Raw genomic sequence first — 18,473 nt, 5'->3', positions numbered from 1 at the left:
TCCACACACACTGGCACAATAGGTTTAAAGAGCAATATAAAGACAGTATGAAACATTCATGTTTTAATGTTTTATCTGCACAAGTAGTTAATATCAGCAAATAATTGCTTATATTTTTGCTACTTTGGAGAGGAGTAGGAAACTCAACCTCTCTAGTGTAGTGTGGTGTATATACTCGGAACCTGCCAGGGCGATCAGCTTTTAGCAGACATGGGAAGAAAAAGGATAGCTTTCTGTCCAGGTCCAGTTTTTGGTCCAGGTTTGTACTGTCCAGTTCTTTTCAGTGCCACATACCAATCAGAGTATTTCCGTGATCGGTAAGTGTTGTAGTTATTAGATTCCAAACGCTCAAAAAAGAAACATTCTTCTGTTGCACATTTCTAAAAGGGAAAGAGAAAACGATTATTGACATTCCATCGCGACAAATCAATTCTTCAGATTCCTCGGACTAACTTATCAAGAAGCCAAGTTAGCAGTACATTTGGTTTTAAGGAATTCACGTTAAATGTTTCATGTTTGAAGAAAGCTACAGTTCATTACAATATTGTTAAAAACACCTACAAGAAGAAGAGTTTTTAACTATGATTCATTTATTGTCTTCAACACACACCAAGCAGATTCTAAGTTGCTTTCATTACGTAACTCTTTTTCTGATCTGCAATTCAGTCAAACCCTTAAGTGAAGAGCCCTGTGCCTTGGCACTTGATGAGAGATCTCAACTTCCACGCTCAGCAGTTTTGCCATGTCATCCTAGGTTATAATTTGACCAAAAAGAAAAGCAGGATGTGATAGAAAAGCGAGTATTTCCCTCACTTCCCTCAAACCAACCTTTTAGCAGTTAGATAAATAGTATGGGACAGCTGCAGCCTTTGCCTATTCTTTTCACATAGTGAGGTTTAACTTTCCTAAGGCCACTACAAATCTGTATTTACAGCCCTGTGAAACAATGGCAAGCCTGCATCTGCTCAGGATTTTTTGAAATCCAAAACTTCTAAAATAATTTTAAGAAAAGAGCAGACCTGGCAAACAGGTTTATACCGCATAGAAATGAAGCATATTTGGTTAGTGTTTAGAAGGACATCTGTGGAACTACTCTGCTTAAGGAAGTATATCTTCAAAACCTGCTCCCCCTCCCCTGAATGAGCATGCCTTCATACCTACAAAAGAAGGTGGTTCTTCACTTGACAGGTAACAATTGAACTGTGCAGCTCCTTACCGTGGGAAGTTATTTCCCCAGTTTACATGGATTCGAGTCACTTTTGGATAAGTGCATGGAAAAGAAATTCACTGAGATTTACTGAACATGTAGAAACTATTCTTGGCTGAGAAGGCCCCAAAGCTGAATTCATTTGGGGGCTGGGAGACCATTACAGGGCATTACTACATATGTCTTCTCTTACACTCCACATTTGGGCACCAGAGAGAAGATACTCAACTGCATACACAGCCCTCCAAAGGTATGCTCGCCATTAATGAATACAGCGGGATGCACTTTGCTCGGCACAGCTTTGCATACAGAAGCCACTGCTCCCTCGGGGTGGGAAACAGTCTTCGTTTTCAAATGATCCCGTTCATAGCAGTGAGATCAGGTAAGGTCGGTATTATCTATTGCAAGACTTTAACGCACAAATTTCCTGGATAGTTATTATTGCCTGGGGCACTTAAACACAAGCTCATTGAACTGCGACTAGTATTTATAGCTGTTCATAGTCAACAGAAAACAGGAAAGTTTATTCACTTCCCATAATCCCCCACTAACAAACCACGTGGTTCGTCTGTATTGACAATGTAAGAGGACATACAAACAGCTACAAATAAGATCTCAATCTATAGGAAGAGGATTGCTGTCTGTATTTAACTGCATTTATCCCAAGGCACAGTGACGCAGCAAAACGCCTTTCAATGAACATTAGTGCTCTCATAGCAGTAACAGTGACAAACTTGCCTGCAGAACCTACGCTGTAAGCAAGAGAAATGATTTTCTCAAATACAAAGATGGCTGCAGTTCAACACCGCAGGAACTTGATGGAGGGTGGAGGGGATGGCACTTTCTTTTCTTATACACTGTCTGTCAGTCCGTCAATTCAGTCGCACTCATTTACCCAGAAAGGTTTGGGGAACGCTGGAGGAGCAGCAAAGCTATTCACTCAAAAGCAAGCAAGTAAAATCCAGGAGAGGAGACTGGGAACATGAGGAAATTCCCAAATGAGCAGGCTACTCTCTGTTACAATTTTCTGTTAACATTCATGAACATACGAAGTATCCAACTGGAACTAAAAAGTGAGCTTGGAACAACTAGGCTTCATATGGTTGCACGAAAACAGACGAGAAGAATAACTCCTCATATATGCCAAGGATCTGTAGCTACAAGCAATTAAGTCATTAAAATGTAGTCTGGAATAAAGTGATCTGTCTCCAAACATATGTCTTCAAATATAAGTTTTTTTCCTCCTCTTCAACCATTTTCAGATATGAATTTTGGTTCCTAAGGAAAAGAACTTCCAAGAAAAAATCCATACGCAATTTTTCATGTCTATAACTAATATTTTTACATTTCAAATAGAAATCAAATTAACAATTTTCATATGATTTGTATTTTAAATAATCTTCAAGATAAATTGTGTTTTAATGCCTTTCATTCTAGCAATGTGAAACAGATGCATTAATCATCTCAAGCCACAGATCCAAGCCTGAAATGAATCCTAGCAGCCTTAAGAGAGCACAGAAACTGCATAAAGAAAAGAAGCATTTACGAACAAAAATATACTTTAAGCAGCATTTAGGCAAGGTCAGTACAAATGCCCACGCTGGCAATCCTGGCAGAGCCCATCGCGGCCGGCTCACTCCTCACCTCCGCCAGCGCCGCTCAGCGCCTGCCCCGCCACCGCTCAGCGCTTTGTCCGCTGCCGAGCAAGAGCTCCATCCCAAACAAGTCCGAGAGACTAAATAAATCCACCGAGCGCATGAGTTTTTACCATTAGCTGCGCTTGTGCCACACACAGCGTGTCTGCTGTGAGCTCAGTGGAGCCCAACGGCACCGACCACGGAAATCCTCAAGGTGACCCACCCGCGCCAGATTAAATGATTGAAAGAGGCAGCAAATTCGGCGACAAAGCTTTTCCTCCCTTATTTGCACGGCCAAACGCCACCCATGATTCGCTTTCAGTGCAAACTGTATCTTCCTTAACACCATGTTATGTTAATTAAATAGTTTTGACATTTTGGACTCAGATTAGGAATAAAAATTCCTCAAGTTTGTTCATTCTTAAAAGCAACAGCAGAGGGTTAACCTGTAACTACCGCACTGCATGAAGTATGACCCAGGAAAGGTGATCATCATTTTTAGCCCTTTCTAACTCCAAAAGGGCCAGGAAATAAAGGTTATTCCCACAAATATTATTGTACCACAATTTTAATCTAAAACATTAAAAGAAAATAATTTCCCTCAAGTCATGTCCTTCAGTCTGGCAAAACGTGTCCAGTCATAGTGAAACCACAGAGGCACGACAGATGCAATGAGCAGGTCATACCCTTAAATTACTATTTATTGTGAAATATAAAAGTCAATCAAAATCAAAATTCTTTCTCTTACTGGAAATTTTGAGAAATTTCTTCTTGAAATAATAAAAAATGTTTAATCCCATAAAGTAAAAAGATTTCATTATTATAAATAAATGAAACTGCAAAGTCAAAATGAAATGTAGTAGTGAAATGTTGCAATTTTTCCATTAAAAATCTGATGGAACGGAGACATTTCTGCACAAATATTTTTAGTTAAAGCAGCATTTTCCAAGGGGAGGTCTTGATTAACTGCATTAATAACCAGCCATTTCCTCCAGTGACTGAACTGGTCAAGATTACCTCCCCCCGCAACTGAGTCCGTTAGTAAACAGCACGAAACTGCTCCATTACAAGCTGTATCATCCAGCTTTCAAGACAAGAATGGGGTCCAGTGCAGCACCACGCAACCACCAACGTAAAGCAGTAGTATGGCTATGCAATAAATCATTCTGCAATCCAACTCCGAACAACCCATGAAAACACGCCGCAACAAAGTGATCACAAAAACATCCAACCAGATGAAAAATGAGCCTGAATAATAACTTGCAAAAGTATTTTTGAAGATGTTAACAAGGACACTAAATAAATTGATCCTTGGCACTAAAAAGTAATAAAAAAGAAGAAACAAAAGAGATGTTAAGAAGTGTTTACCTAAGAACAGGAAGCCTACTCAAAGCTGTAACGGATTGCTAGGTATTAAAAAGAATACAGTTGTTTCACACAGTGCTCAGAAACCTGGCTCATAGCACAAAGCGACACGCAAGTACAGGTAAGAGAGCCTGCAATAACAAGAAGTGCCAAACGTACCTGGGACAGGGAATAAACTCTGTGAACTGATGTTCGAGTTAGTGGGCAACTGTGCAACACCAAAGAGAATTTTTATCTCAGTATCCCAAAAAAACCCAGATACTTAAAGACTGGAGTATTGGTAGTGACGCAATAAATCCACAATGGGCCGAGGCACAGGAACAGCAAACTGAACAGGGGGGGAACATTGGTTTAGGCTCATACACAGGAGATCCAGAATGTGACCAGATGAAGGGAAAAAACATTGAGGAGACCATGACCAGCAGTTTCACCACAGAAATTTGTGAAGCCTTCACAACATTTAAGATTCTTCACTCCAGGAATAAATTTGCCTCTAACATGTTCTCTTCATTGGAAAGCATGCTACTTAAAATTACTGATGAAATAGCAGAGAAGAGTACCTGACTGACTAGCAGATTAGAGAACTAAATAGGTGTTTAGAAATTAAAGTTCCAGAATGTCTTAAAAGAAATAACCAAAGGTTTCAGCCGATATGAATTCATGTGCACTGACGAGATCACTTCACCACAAAGATTTCCAGCATATGCTGTTAAGAAGCTCTCGCTGAAATACAACACTGCTCAAACTGAATAAGAGATGCTGGCAATTAGGGACAGTTTTGTGAGCACGTTTGTAGGCAGAAAACAGCAGAGGCACAACTGGCCACAAACTGAAGTCACCGTACAGAAATCCTCAGAGAAAAAACATTGCCTGTGCTTCAGAAAATGACCTTGAAATTGCACAAGTATTCATTAGGCTGGTTGAAGACCAAAAATCTTAAGAGTAGACAGGTTTCACCTATGAATAGCAAAAATTAATAGCTACAGAAAACAGTGTTTGCAGCAGACATGATTCAAGCAATACAGTTTTCCAGAAACAAAGCAAAACAAATGTTTTCTAAATGCTCCAACAAGAAGCACAAAGTGACCCAGCTTGACCAGATTTGAGAGAGTAATTCCAAGTGAACAGCAGAGAGTCTCCTTACATCGCCTTACAGGAGCTAAGCTGATAAAAATCACTGCATATAGCTGGAAGAGAAGCATATTCTATGCAAACGACACAACCAAAATTCACCATGCAACAACAGGTTGGAAATCCCAAATATAAACGCACCTGGGTGTTTCTAACTTTACCAACAGTCCTGACTGCCCTATTTTGACCATTCACTGCTGCTCAGGGTAAGAAGGGCAATTTGAACGGGAAGGCGAATGCCAGCACGCCAGCACCACAGGAAATTCCCAATTATCCTTAATTCAAGAATAGCACAGTGGACGACTACTCACATTTTCTTCAACTGAGCTGTCACACGATATCCAAGTAAATAAAGCTGTAACTTGAAACAGGTTCTTTAACTGTATTCACAGGCATAAACAAAATCGCTCCCTGGAGCCAGAGCCTTGCCGTGCTGAGGCACCACACCAGGGCTCCCTGCTCACCTATGAAACTGCTGAAGCGGTTCGTTTGCCTTCAGCCTAATTTCACTTTGGCAGAGGCAGAACTGAGGGGAACCAGAAGGAACTTTGCAGCCTTTCACAGGGCTCTTTCATTAGCTGTGGCTCAGCTGGGGTCACAGATTCAGTTCATTATTTAACACCTGTTACTGGTGGGGAGTTGCACAGAAGCTGAATGGGGCTGTGTTCAAGATACCAAAACATCAGGGGTTATTTCAAACTAAAATTCTACTAGGAAGCCCTACAGTGGTACTTCACAAGTGTTGAAGGTTTCTCTGCACTGAAGGTTATAAATATGGAGATTTACAGTATCTGTGTCTCATAAGCAAAATGAGCCTGCAGCTCTTAAAGCAAAATTTATAATCTAGCTCGAGGAGACCTTTCAGTTCTCAGAGTCTGCTAAACATATTGGCTTTAAAACACTGTTAAAAATTGCACCGATACTAATAAAATTCATGGAGCTTAAACTAAAACCAGTCCTATGAGAGACTAGTTTACCCACATTTAATAACTTCTTAAAAATTTTATCATCACATTTTCAAAAAGCTTTTCTTGACAGTTTTCTAGCTTGGAAGTCTACATGACCAAAAAACCTAATTCTCTACAAAGAGGAATATGAAAAAACAATATATACAGATTACCATCAAAAACATAAAGTCAACATTTTAAAAAGTTTGGTTTACTTCCTATTTTAAAAGGGTCTTTACAATCATTTTATGAGAGAATAAATGAAAGAGGAGAATACTCATGGGGGGAAAAAAGGGAGAGACTTTATCCTTCATTTGTTCCTATGATTTCCTTCTATACACTATCACTACAATATTTCTTTCTCAGGCTGTTTTAGTTAAATTCTGCAGCTTCTAAGCAGGGGCAGACAGATCCATCTCGTCATTGTTCAATTAACTCACAAAAGTTGTGCAGAGTTAATTTCTCCCTGATAAATCACACACGGAGAAGTTGAGTAAGTCCTGCTGGAGCAGAAATTGCTCAATACAGAGCGAGGAGAGTACCCACCAATACAGATACACGCATAGAGAACACACACTAAAAACTGCTGCTTACCAAGGCCAGCAATCTGCCATCCTCCTTCATAGCCAGAAAGCGGTTTGCGCTGACACCTTTGATTGACACGACTCCTCTTTCTTCTGCTTGAAGTTGCAGTTTGACTGAGAACAAAAAACAAACAAACAAAGGCAAAAGTAAATTTTCACTGCCCTTGTGGTATTTCAGCACTTGACTGCAAAGCCTACTGCTTCAAACCTAAAACCTGAGAAAGCCCGACCTTTGGCTTGCAGTGAACATAGTAACCTTTCAACCTTTAGCTTCCTGATCCCATTTTTCATCAAATAAAATACTTCTTGCAAAGCAAGGAGCCACTGGCAACAACAAGCACAAGTTATTCTTCTATGTTCATCTCACATAAAAGCAATTTAAAAACCCTTAAAATGCCTTAAAGGACCACTAACAGCATAGTTGACTGCTCATAGAAAAAGCGAATTTTTCACGGCAATTTTCTTAAGGTGATATTTCTTAATGTTCATAGAGCAGCGTCAGCCATTGATGCGATTCTATACAGCTACATTGTCAGCGAGGCAGGAGTCTGCACTATGATAAAGATCATTCAGGACCACATCACTGTGGGAACTCACTCAATGTTCTGTGAGTTCCCAAAAGTATCAATTAGTTCACACCATACATCCAACAAGTGCTTAGAATGAACAAACCAAACTGCAAAAGTAGATGAGGATAGCAAAGACACAAGAAACGGTGTTACAGAAATCAGCAACATGAAAAGTGGGTTTATTTTAATCAAGTATTTAAATAAATGAACCGTCATGGTTGTTTGAAAATCTATAAGGCCATATCACATAGCTTTTTGCTACTGCCTGTGAATTAACACAAAGCCTGATTCTTCTAGCCACAAAGCAAACCCAGGAGTTTACACTAAAACACAAATGTTCTCCCTCTGCCTGCAGCTTGTTTCAAGCTATAAATATAAAGCAAAAGTGGCCCTAAATCCAGAAGAGCTCTTTGCTTTTTTTCTTCCCTGATTGTTCACATCCTTGCAATCAGAATGACAAATAAATCAAGCCTTTAAGTGGTTAAAACAGCAGAGCCAGGATGTTGCACCTATGCTGCATTTTGGTCCAACCTTAACAGGAATATCTGCGACATTGCCCCTCAAAGTTCAGGTTTTCCAAGCATTAGCTACACAGAACAAGGAATACTACATTACAATAAAAAAACATCGAAAAGTCCATCAGACATCTTCTACGTGACTTAAGTATTTATGGCTCAAAAGAAATCTAAACACTGTGTTGGAACCGACATTTTTCTGGAGAAGAGGAGGGGGAAAAGGGAACAAATTACATGTTGTCCTAAACCTCACACAAGATCCTGTTCTACTGCCACCGTTTTTACATCATCTCCCGCTGAAAACCTAACATTGATTATTTAAAACATCACTTAAAAAAGGGGAAAAGGTCCATACAGCAACTAAAACGAGTTCTTAGGACTGCGTGGCTTGATATGTGGTCCTTCCCTTCCCAGCAAACATGTGCCCATTCCCCGCAGCTCCATCGCATGGAGCCAGCTTGCACGGGCAGTATGATTCCATCCAATTTCTGCTAAAAACACACACCACCATTTCTGTAACAGCAGAACACAAGAAACTGGATCTCCACAATCCCTCGGTTTGCCTCTGTTGTGGATGGCCATCACTTCCAGCAAAACCCCCTCACTGATGGAACAGCAGCGAGAAGCCAGCGCAGAGGAGCATGAGCTTTCTGTGCCACACTGGGCTTTCATCCGCAGCTCCACCAAAGAGGAATTTTTAAGAGCAACCGTATTTCTGCAACAGGAAGCAAGATCATTGCAACACAGGCATCAAAAATGAGGAATAGCTGAGAAACAGCTTCTCACCTTCTTGGGATGTATAAAGACGAAGAAGACTTGGACACAGAACTGCAGTAGCTAAAGAAGAAACAAGCAGCGTGTCGCAAGCTGGTACTGGTTATGAGTCCATCAGGTGTCAGAACAAAGGATGTGACTCATCTGGTGCAAGACTATCTGTGTTTCCAAACATGAAACAGACTGCAGCTTCTCCCTTCTTACACATGAATCCCAGAAATTATTTTGGGAATTAGTTAAAAACATTTTCTCTTTGAACACTCTATACAGAGAACTCACCATGACAAAAGCCCAGCTAGAGGAACCAACAGCTACGCCCCATTTGCTCAGAAGGACTCAGCCAGGGACTCGCATCGGTTTGTGTTTGCCCATTTCTTTCTTTGAAGGGCTGATGCGAGACAGCAACCCCTGTTCACCCACACACCCGGTTCTGTACAGTGAGGCTGGTTTCGCAAAACCTGATGGGCAGAACTGAGACACGTCACCTCAGACACAAGCTTCCTTCACCTACCTGCTTTTGCAGAGTATATAGTTTTTTCTATTTAAAGATGCAGTATTAAAAAGCTTGATCTTTCAAGCAACCAGAATAAATGCTTGAAGTGATCACAAATTTTGGGGTGGGAGCAGCTCTTGAGATCCAGAGGGGTGTTGCTGCTTATTTGGCTCTTAGCTGCAGGAAGAAAGAGATTTCTGCAATTCAAATGAAAACTTTATTGGTTTACTTCTGTTCCTCCTAAACACAGGACTGAAGAAACTCCAACAATATCAGGAACAGGAGATCTTTAGGATAATTGCCACAAACCCTTTTTTAAGTATTAAAATTATTTCATCTGGTTTTTCCCTAGATACAGACAGATATCGGTAGGAGTTGCTAGTAAATCCAGTAATTTGTATACACAACTGAAGCCGTATTAATACAAATGCTCCACTCTAAAGAAGATAAAATGGTTTCTTACGAATTATGTGCCTGTTGCCATTTTGCACAAAGGAAAAAAAAAGCCTCTCTCATAATTCACTCATAACCCCTGACTTCCAAGGAATACAGAAACCTCTGTAGTCATAAAAAGTTCAGCGAGATGTTTAATTTCATCCCAGGATGAAGTATGTAAAACGCAGCCCTCCCTGAGTTATTAAGCCAAAATCAGACTTGCAAACAGCTTCAAAAACCTTCAGTGCAACTCCTTGGCCTCTGGGGAAGCAAGAATGCAGAGAAGTGCTCTGGGCAGGGACTGGGGGAAATGGACTTTTGAGATGTGCCCAAGTATACCGCACATTAACAAGAAACAGCTGTGTAAAATATCTGAAAAGTAATATTAATTACTGCAGTACAGACTTATTATGCTTCGTGACTTTCTCCTGACAAAAAAAGCATACCAACTCCTACGGCGTCATCCAGGGCCACAAGTTCAGGTTCTGTAAAAATAAACTTTTAATACAGGTTTTTAAGGCCTGTAAAAATATTTGTATAGTTTGGAGAAGCTTGTGAAAAGTGTTACTTTTTTTATTTTTTTTTTTTAAAAAAAAGGCATTTTCCTGCAGAGTTTGAAAAGCACTTAAATACTGAAAGCCCCAAAAGCAACAATTGGCTTCACTGGTTTTTCCTCTCTAACTCAAAAAACACATGAATAAGCAAAGCCAAAATAGTAACATTAAGTTTTGCAAGTTTCAGAGTTATTTTATTACTTTATTAATGCAAGGTAATTATTTGCCACAGTGTTGTGTTGATGTGGAGATGCCAAAATATAATACAGCCTTGCTAATCAAACACATTTTGACAACACAATCATCACCAGAAGCAACAGTTTTAGGTTTAAGCTCAATGCAACTCGGTGCAATCAATTGTAAGAGAAACATAACACTTGACACTGATTATCCGTATCTTTTGCAGCCTTGAGGTCACTGATAGCAACAGTTCAGACACAGGCCATCATCTTAGATCTGTTTGTAACATTTGTCTTCAGCATATTTGTACCTCAAAACCAGACCCATAAAAAGCTTGTATTCCAAAAAAGTAGCACGGGTTGTTATGAAACAGCTAATCAACAGAGGGCCAAAAAGGCAGGTTTTCCCAGTTATTCTGGCAGCTTTTGGGAGGCCCCCTCAGGCCCAGCAGTTTGGCATTTCACCGTTCACGTTCCCAGCACGCCCTTTCATTTGTGATGGGCGCCAAGCGCAAGGCTGTGGTTGATGCCTGCTGGTTTTGTGACAGCAGAGAACGCGGCACGCTGAGCAAACATCTTGAGCCCTGAGGCCGAGTCATCACAAAGTTATGAAATAAAAAATGTCGTATCCCAATTATAACCCGCGCGAGCTTTATGCACTGACAACTAAAAAGGACTCGGTAAATTTACTACTACTAAGGCTTTCTTTTGTATTTCTTCTTAACAAGCTGAAGTATGATCATCTTCACTTTTACTACCAAGTAAGAAGAAATGCAGGGCAAGATACACAATTTTTATTTCATGCTAGGGTAGAAACTCTGAGGAATAAGCATAAAGTGGTATCTTTGGGAAGATATTAAAAGGTTTAGAAAAGATTAATGAAATAGAGGCAAAGTTAAGCACTGAACTATAATTCAGGAGATGGATTTAAAACCTTTGTCTGACACAACTTCTAATACCGTAATATAGGATTATAGAAGTATCCTAAATAAAACTCTCCTTTGAGCCATTTCCTTGTTCCTGTGTTCAGCACAATTACAAATCTTCTACCTGAATCAATTAACAAAATGCAATTTATGGATATAACACAGTCTATAATACTACAGTAAAGATTTTCCCAGAGAAAAGATACCAAGCCCAGAAGAAGATACTGTACAGCTCTCTCACAAGCTGTACAGTTAAAAGCACAAAACCAGACGTGGCATCATAAGGTGGAAAGAGAACAAGCCAGATAAAGACAAAATTCTCAAACCAAAATTAAATTAATTGATAGATATTTACAGCTTTTGAGACAGCAAGCATTAAGCAAATTTTTAATCAGAAGGTGGTTGTCTAAAAGGCATCTGACTGAAATGCAAGAAATGCTGATGAAAGTTCCAATTAGAGGGAAAAGAAACACAATATCTGAAAGACACGATGAGCAAATCTCTCTTTGCTTGTGCTGCCTATGAAACCAGGAGATCCTGTCACACTCTTCTCCTTGGAAGCACATTTCCAGTTCCTCTGTGCCGTAATAAACACGGGAGTAAAGTACCACTAGCCGTGCCCCAGCCCTGTCTCAGTTAACTCACACAGCAGCAGCGTACAAACATACAAACCACAAAATTTTAACTGTGGGTCCAAAGTTGGGGTTTTTTTTTAAGTTACTCAGTTATCAATGAGATTTTCCTCAAATTTTGCAAAAGGATACCCATACCAAAAAACTCACAAGCTGTTTGTCATCCTCTTGAACTGCAAAATGCTTTCCACAGGCAGACGGTGTCCAAATCGCATCTCCAGCTGCTGAGGGCGGTGCATCCCATTGCCAGAGCACGGCAATTCTGCATCTGACAGCAGCCAAGCTAAAAGCTCACTGAGCCCCAGCTCTTCCACCAGGATCCGCAGCAACCGCTGCGCCTCAGTGCTACACTCGCAACAGAGAATATCAATGCTTTGTCCATTTTTTTCCCACAGCACTGCCTTGAAAGGTAGGTGAACGATAGGTGAGCTAAAATAAAAGAGGACTTAATTCTGTAAAAAATGTGACCGTGTTCATTTTTGACAGGACATTTTATTAGGGGCTGTGACTGGGAGAAAAAACGTGAAAAAGGAGTCCTGACTTAGCACCCAGTTGTTGAACGCTGTTAGAGGTGTCATTAAAGACTGTTACACATACACAGCCTTCTAAAGCCATAAGGGTAATCTAATACTCGGAATTTCCAGTATTTATTTTACAATCATAAATCTTCTCGCTTATAATACCATCTACATCTCTATATGGCAGATTATCCAAAGAGCTACTTTTACCTAAGGAGAATACCATTAACTAGGAAAACACATCACTTTGGATGTAGCTTGAGTAAAACTACTATGCCTCCCAGTACTATAAAACGGGATAGAGGGGAGACACTTTCTCTTCAGAATTCACAGAGGCTGAGTTAAGAATACATACTCGGTAATGTTTTGGCTGAAGAACAATTCAAGCCACAGCCTAATCTGCATTTCCACTGAAACCAGGACAATTTGTGGCATTAAAGGATGTTGAACCACACTGCAACACGCACCAGAACACCTGGGAGAGTTTTCCCCATGTTGCACTACACACAGCTTCTCCTGGATAAATACAGCTGTTCTGGAGCATGCCCATGACCATACAAGAACGTGGGGGCTTTTGCCCCTAACACAAGGAATGTGCAGGTGCACTCTTTCCAACAGTGACACTTGGGCACAGAGATTTTTACCAGCATCTGAAAGGCAAAATGACTAAAGTGATGTTCCTTTTTGTTGTAAGACAATTTACAGAAGATTGAACCTCTTCAAGACTGCTCCATGATGTATGATAGGTTCAACAGTTCGGAGTGGGTGTTTTTTAGATTGGGTCCTGATCCTGTGACATGTTAAACACAGACAAAACACTCCCTGCACTGCTGTGTCCCTCCCCTGCAGCTGGCAGAGCTGCACAGGCAGGGATTTCTGCATGCAGTCATGTCACTAGTGGATTGTGGATGTAAGATTATAGTAACACATACATGACTATCCCTCTTCCATAGGATATATGGCCAGGACAGATTCACAAGTCGCAGGTTTACCTAGCTAGCATATTTGAGAGTTAAAAATGGGCACTTCACTACTTGGTGAGACTTTTCTAAGAACATGAAAGTTGAAAAGTGGAATTCAATAGCACTGGGGCTGGCAAGGTGCAAGATTGCTGTTAAGAACTTCTTAAAGAGCTCAGAAAAGTATTTCCAGTGTTGTTTTGCATACTGCAGAGGAGAAAAGAATTTTACGGACAAGTAGCACAACACAGACAGAAAAGATGCAGAGCACAGAAAATGTGTACATTTTCCAAAAGTTTTTCTGTTGCCCTAAGCGCTAGAAAAGTTACACGTACAATGAAGACTCCAAAGTCCTTTCGCAGTTCTCTCAACCCAGCAAAGCTTTTGTAATGGCCCAGACCAAATAATACTGCACTAACTTAAATGGTCCCAAATGATTTCATTGCTCTGCATCATAAAGAGTTCGGCCAAAAAAACTCCTTCAAAATTGGTTTCTTTAGAAGATCTTGGCAAAATCCAGCAACTTAATACTTTAGGAAAAGAGAGCTGCACATGTTGGAAGTTACTCGCTGCCGAGCTCGTAGTACCTTTCTCACACAGTCTTAGTCGAACCAACACGTGCTGGCAGACGCAGAGAACAGCGCGTCCGGGCTCCTGCAACAGGAGCCCTTTGCCTGGGGCAACCGGGCTGCGCGAAGCCACGGGCTATTATTTTACTCGGAGCAGCTGCGTTGGCGAAGATGTTCTGGGGCACAAGTATGCCACAGTATCACTAAGGAAGAGGGAAGGCAAAGGTCATAGCGGGGGAAGAAAGCCAAAGAAATACATAAGGAAAAATAAAAGACGGAGACATAAAGAGCAAACAGCAAGGCAAAGGGGCAGGGTAAGCGGTACTAGGGTGCTGTACTGGGGCAAACTTGGCAAGTCAGGTATGTGGAATTTGAGATGTATTAGCCAAGTGGATTCCCAACATCCCCATCTTCCCGCTCCTCCACAAAGAAACAGGAAATCTAACCACTGCATCAGAGAAACTCTAAAATAAAAACCATCGGCTCCTGGTTTTGGATACTCTTACACAGCAAATAAAGGTATGATTAAAGCCTAAACTAGACTTCAATTATAATCTACCTAGTAAAGATCACTACAAACAGACTTCAGTGCAGACTAATACCTAGTCATGGTCTCAAAAATCACTTAAAATTCAGGTCAGAAGGACCCTATCTAGTCCAGCCTCCTGCTCAAGGGTTTCCATCACTTCACAGTGAAAACTCTGCTGCCACATTTTCACTACTGTCAAACACACACACAACTTCAATCAAAGCTCACAAGGGCTCACTGACTTTTCCTGCAGCCACAACCACAGTGCCCCACTGCAGCATCACTTTTGAGACCCTGCAAGAATGTGAGTGAGATACAACCTTTTGTCAAGAGGACTCTGGGCCCAAAACCATTGATCGGCCAGTGGTCCAAGAGATTATTTGGAGTTTGCAAACATGTCAACAGCAAATGCACCCCTTGCCCAGACAGAGCAACGAACAACAGTTTATGGACCCGGGAAAGACGGGAGGAATCTCATGCTATTTCAATGCATGTTTTCATTAACATACAGCCACTTCATTTGAACTGAAAAGGTCATTAGCAAAACACCTCTCACTTGGTTTACAAGAAGGGAGAGTTTATGTACCTCCTGAAAAACCCCAGGCTGCACGTCTCTGGATCAATGACTAGCATTACTACAGTCTCTGCTGTGGAAAAGCTAAAGCCAAGCCAAAGGCTCAGGGCCCATCTCCAACATATTTGCAGAGGCCCTGTAAGGAAAATCCTTCCATGGGGCCCCTGAATGACACTGCAGTGAAGCTACCGCGCCAGCTCCCCATCAGTCGTCCTCCCGCACCCCCGTGCCCGCAGAAAAGAACGAAGCAGCAACTATTTTGCGGTCTCAGTGCTGCAGAGGTAGATCACCTCTGGAGGGAAGGAGAATCAGACATGCAAGAAAGTTCACTAAAAAGTGGGGAAATATAACAATCAACACTGCTTTTCTAAATGCAACACTCTGCGACTAAATTTCCACTCCTGCATACTCTGTGGCTTAAGCTGGACGATTCCTTCACGCTTAGGGGCAATGTCTATTCCCAGTCAGGTGTCCAAGCAAGACACACAGAGGCGGGCGTGTTTGCTCCACACCTAACATAATAAACCCTCCCAAACCCAAGGGCAGGTTCATCCGAGAGACACATGCATGTACACACACACACAGAGATTAAACATCCCCATTCTGGCATTTCCAGAGCCAGACAAAGCTGCCCTTGTGGGTCTGATCCAAACCTCAGCCCATGAGCTGGTGATGCCTATTGTAATGTATCTCTAGGAATCAGAAATATCTTTGGCTCTGTCCCCCTACATCTAGGCTCTGACACTTTTTGATGTCTCTTTCTGGAAGCCATATTAAGCACATTAAAATATTCTGCTAAGCAATAAGCTTTGCATTGACATACGAGGCATCCCCAGTCTTGAGACTGCGAACACTCTTGCTTTCATAGCCCCATTGTAAAGCAACTGTGCCATCGGCAGAGCTGCTGAAGTACATGCTGCCTAAACCCTGGAGCGTACATGTGGGGAAAAGGCAGAAATACATATGAAAAACAGCAAGGAGCCTCAGCAGAAGAGGTGGTCTTTTCATGAACAAAACCCACAGAACAGCAACAAAATCAAGCAAACGAAGTGTCTCACTGAGAAATAGTGAGTCACGCTCCCATACAAAGGCACATTGCTTTGCTTTTGCATGACAACATTGTAAGTGTATCTTTTTCCTTTTTGCCAGCCAGAGGCATAAAACCACTTGCAGACAGACCTACGGTCTTCAAAATGTAAACATCTACAAGAAAAATATACACTTCTGAAATATCAACACTTTAAAAAGTTCCGGTTACACTTCCAAGTAAATCCAAGGCTTTAAACAAAATAATAACTTGTGTAACTGTATATCAACCCACTAACCTAGTGTGCTGTTTAACATGGACATTCACAGATCTTAAGAGTTTTAATCTTTTTAAGTAGTTCAAACACTGAATACAATGAAAATTATTTCCTTGTTCAGGTTCTTCATTTATTCTTATTTACATCTTAACCCAAGCTCCTATAAATATCCAACTCCAACTAACATATACCTATCACACCAACTACATCTAACATACACCTATCGCACTGCGAGTCCTCCCCCAGAAACAGTGATTACCAAATACACAGCATCCTCAAATGCTCCCTATAAATTTCATATAAAGGATAGCAAAATCATCCTGCAGAAGAATAATTTCAGAATAATGTGACATACAACTTCTCTGGCAACAGTCAGGCTTAGTGCTCCTTGCTTAAATGCCCATGTATAAAACATGAACAATTACATTTCTTCATTTCACACAGCTTGCACAAACCAATTGATCAAACTTCATCGGGTCCTTTAAAAGTTAAAAGCACTAGAGTTTCTGTATTTTGCTTACAAAACACAACTTGGGTATTTTGTGCTGTGATTGCTTGGCGTTAAGGATTTCAAACACCACAGACCACAAGTACCCTATGGTATAAAATGATTTGCTGTACCTCGCTGCCACACTGTTTGCAGACTCCTTGTCGCTGTAGATGAGCCGACTGCATCACTTAAAGTCAAGGGGCCAAATCCATGCAGAAAGAACTAGTAACTTTACCAGAGGAGGACTTCCTTCATTACTGAGTAGGGGTAATAAAGCCTAGTCTCTGAGTTACCGATACCTTTATTTCAAATTCTTGATTTAGAACCACGTTGGAGGGTTCCAAATGAAGGCATTTAATGCACGTTCACACATGTTTTTCAGGACTTTTCTCAAAGGGCTTTTTGTAACAAGGGTACAGTAATCCAGCATGTTTCTTTAAACTGCTTTCACTTCATTTAGTATTCACAGAAGTCCATCGCAGAATAACCACTTTCAGTTGCTCAGCTTTAGAACAAAGCTGGTACGACTGTTCAGCCAACATAACAATGTCACTGACTAATATCAGAAGACACGTACAGACCTTGCAGAATTTCGGCTCTTTGTGTTTACCATGCATTCACTTATCTCTGTAACTGCGACCTGTTTTTCACCTGCAGTAAAATAAACATACAAAAACAGGGACAACCTGATACAAGCCCAAAAATGTGATTTCAGAAGACAGAGAAGGTAAAAAATATCATTTTTAAAAGGTATTTTTAGTGCTCCTTCACACAAGTGTTCAGTAGTACACAGTACTTTGGAGCTGTAACTGATGTCGGAGCAGTGGATAGCGGATTTGATGTGATAAAAGGAAAACGCTGCCTGAGCAGTGGTGAGAAATTGCCAGCCCATCAACATAACAGGCTTTAGTGTCACAGGTGGAATGGAAAAGCCCAATTTTAGAAATGCCAAGAAGAACTGGCAAACTGGATTTTAAGAGAGTCTGAAGCACAGAGGAACTGCATCAGGCACCAGCGACATGGCATAGCCCACAGGGTAGGAAGAAATAACAAGCTGACAAGGAGGAGTTCCTATGAATTAAGTTGCCCTTTAGAGTAAATTACTCTTAATCTGGCCAAAAGGTTAAGAGACAGTGACTGTGTGGGTTTGAATTTCCCCCACCTCCTACACCAATGAAAAGATGACTTACCAGAATTAATCAGAGTCTTTAATAAATATTTGCAAAAAGTCGACTAAATAAAACCCACAATCAAAATCCATACACATACAGTACTGTACTGGTGCCTGTTCACCTAGTTTACTGCAAGGACAATGCAAGGACATTAAGCCTGGAGACTTACTTCATCCTCCATCTATTTTATCCCCTTCCATCAAGCTGTGTGTATCCACCCTATGCTGACATTTAAATAATGCATCCACAGGGGAACAGCATGAGTTGCAACTAGGGACAACAGCTGTCAGTCACTGCTGACCTAGAACAGTAGTGAACCAGAGTCTTCACAAAAAGGCTCTGATTTGCTTTTTGAGTGCAGCCGCCTTTGAGTATAAAGAGTTTTTCTTTGTAAAAACCCCAATCCCCTA

At 41.0% G+C, this 18,473-nt stretch overlaps 1 protein-coding gene across 1 annotated transcript in view; it reads right to left on the bottom strand.

Annotated features, from left to right (window-relative positions):
* Positions 1 to 194: 194 nt before the first annotated feature.
* Positions 195 to 18,473, bottom strand: part of FGF2 (fibroblast growth factor 2) — a gene marked incomplete at both ends in the record, with an annotated part of 28,171 nt that continues 9,892 nt past the window's right edge. The window contains 2 exons of the mRNA XM_080343936.1: positions 195 to 380; positions 6,882 to 6,985. Of these exons, the coding sequence (XP_080200062.1) occupies positions 195 to 380; positions 6,882 to 6,985 (290 nt within the window). The remainder of the gene's footprint in view (positions 381 to 6,881; positions 6,986 to 18,473) is intronic.

This window comes from Nesoenas mayeri, assembly GCF_963082525.1.
Source record: "Nesoenas mayeri genome assembly, chromosome: 4".
Lineage (NCBI taxonomy): Eukaryota > Metazoa > Chordata > Aves > Columbiformes > Columbidae > Nesoenas > Nesoenas mayeri.
The sequence above is the reverse complement of the archived record's forward strand: the minus strand, read 5'-3'. Positions and strand labels throughout refer to the sequence as shown.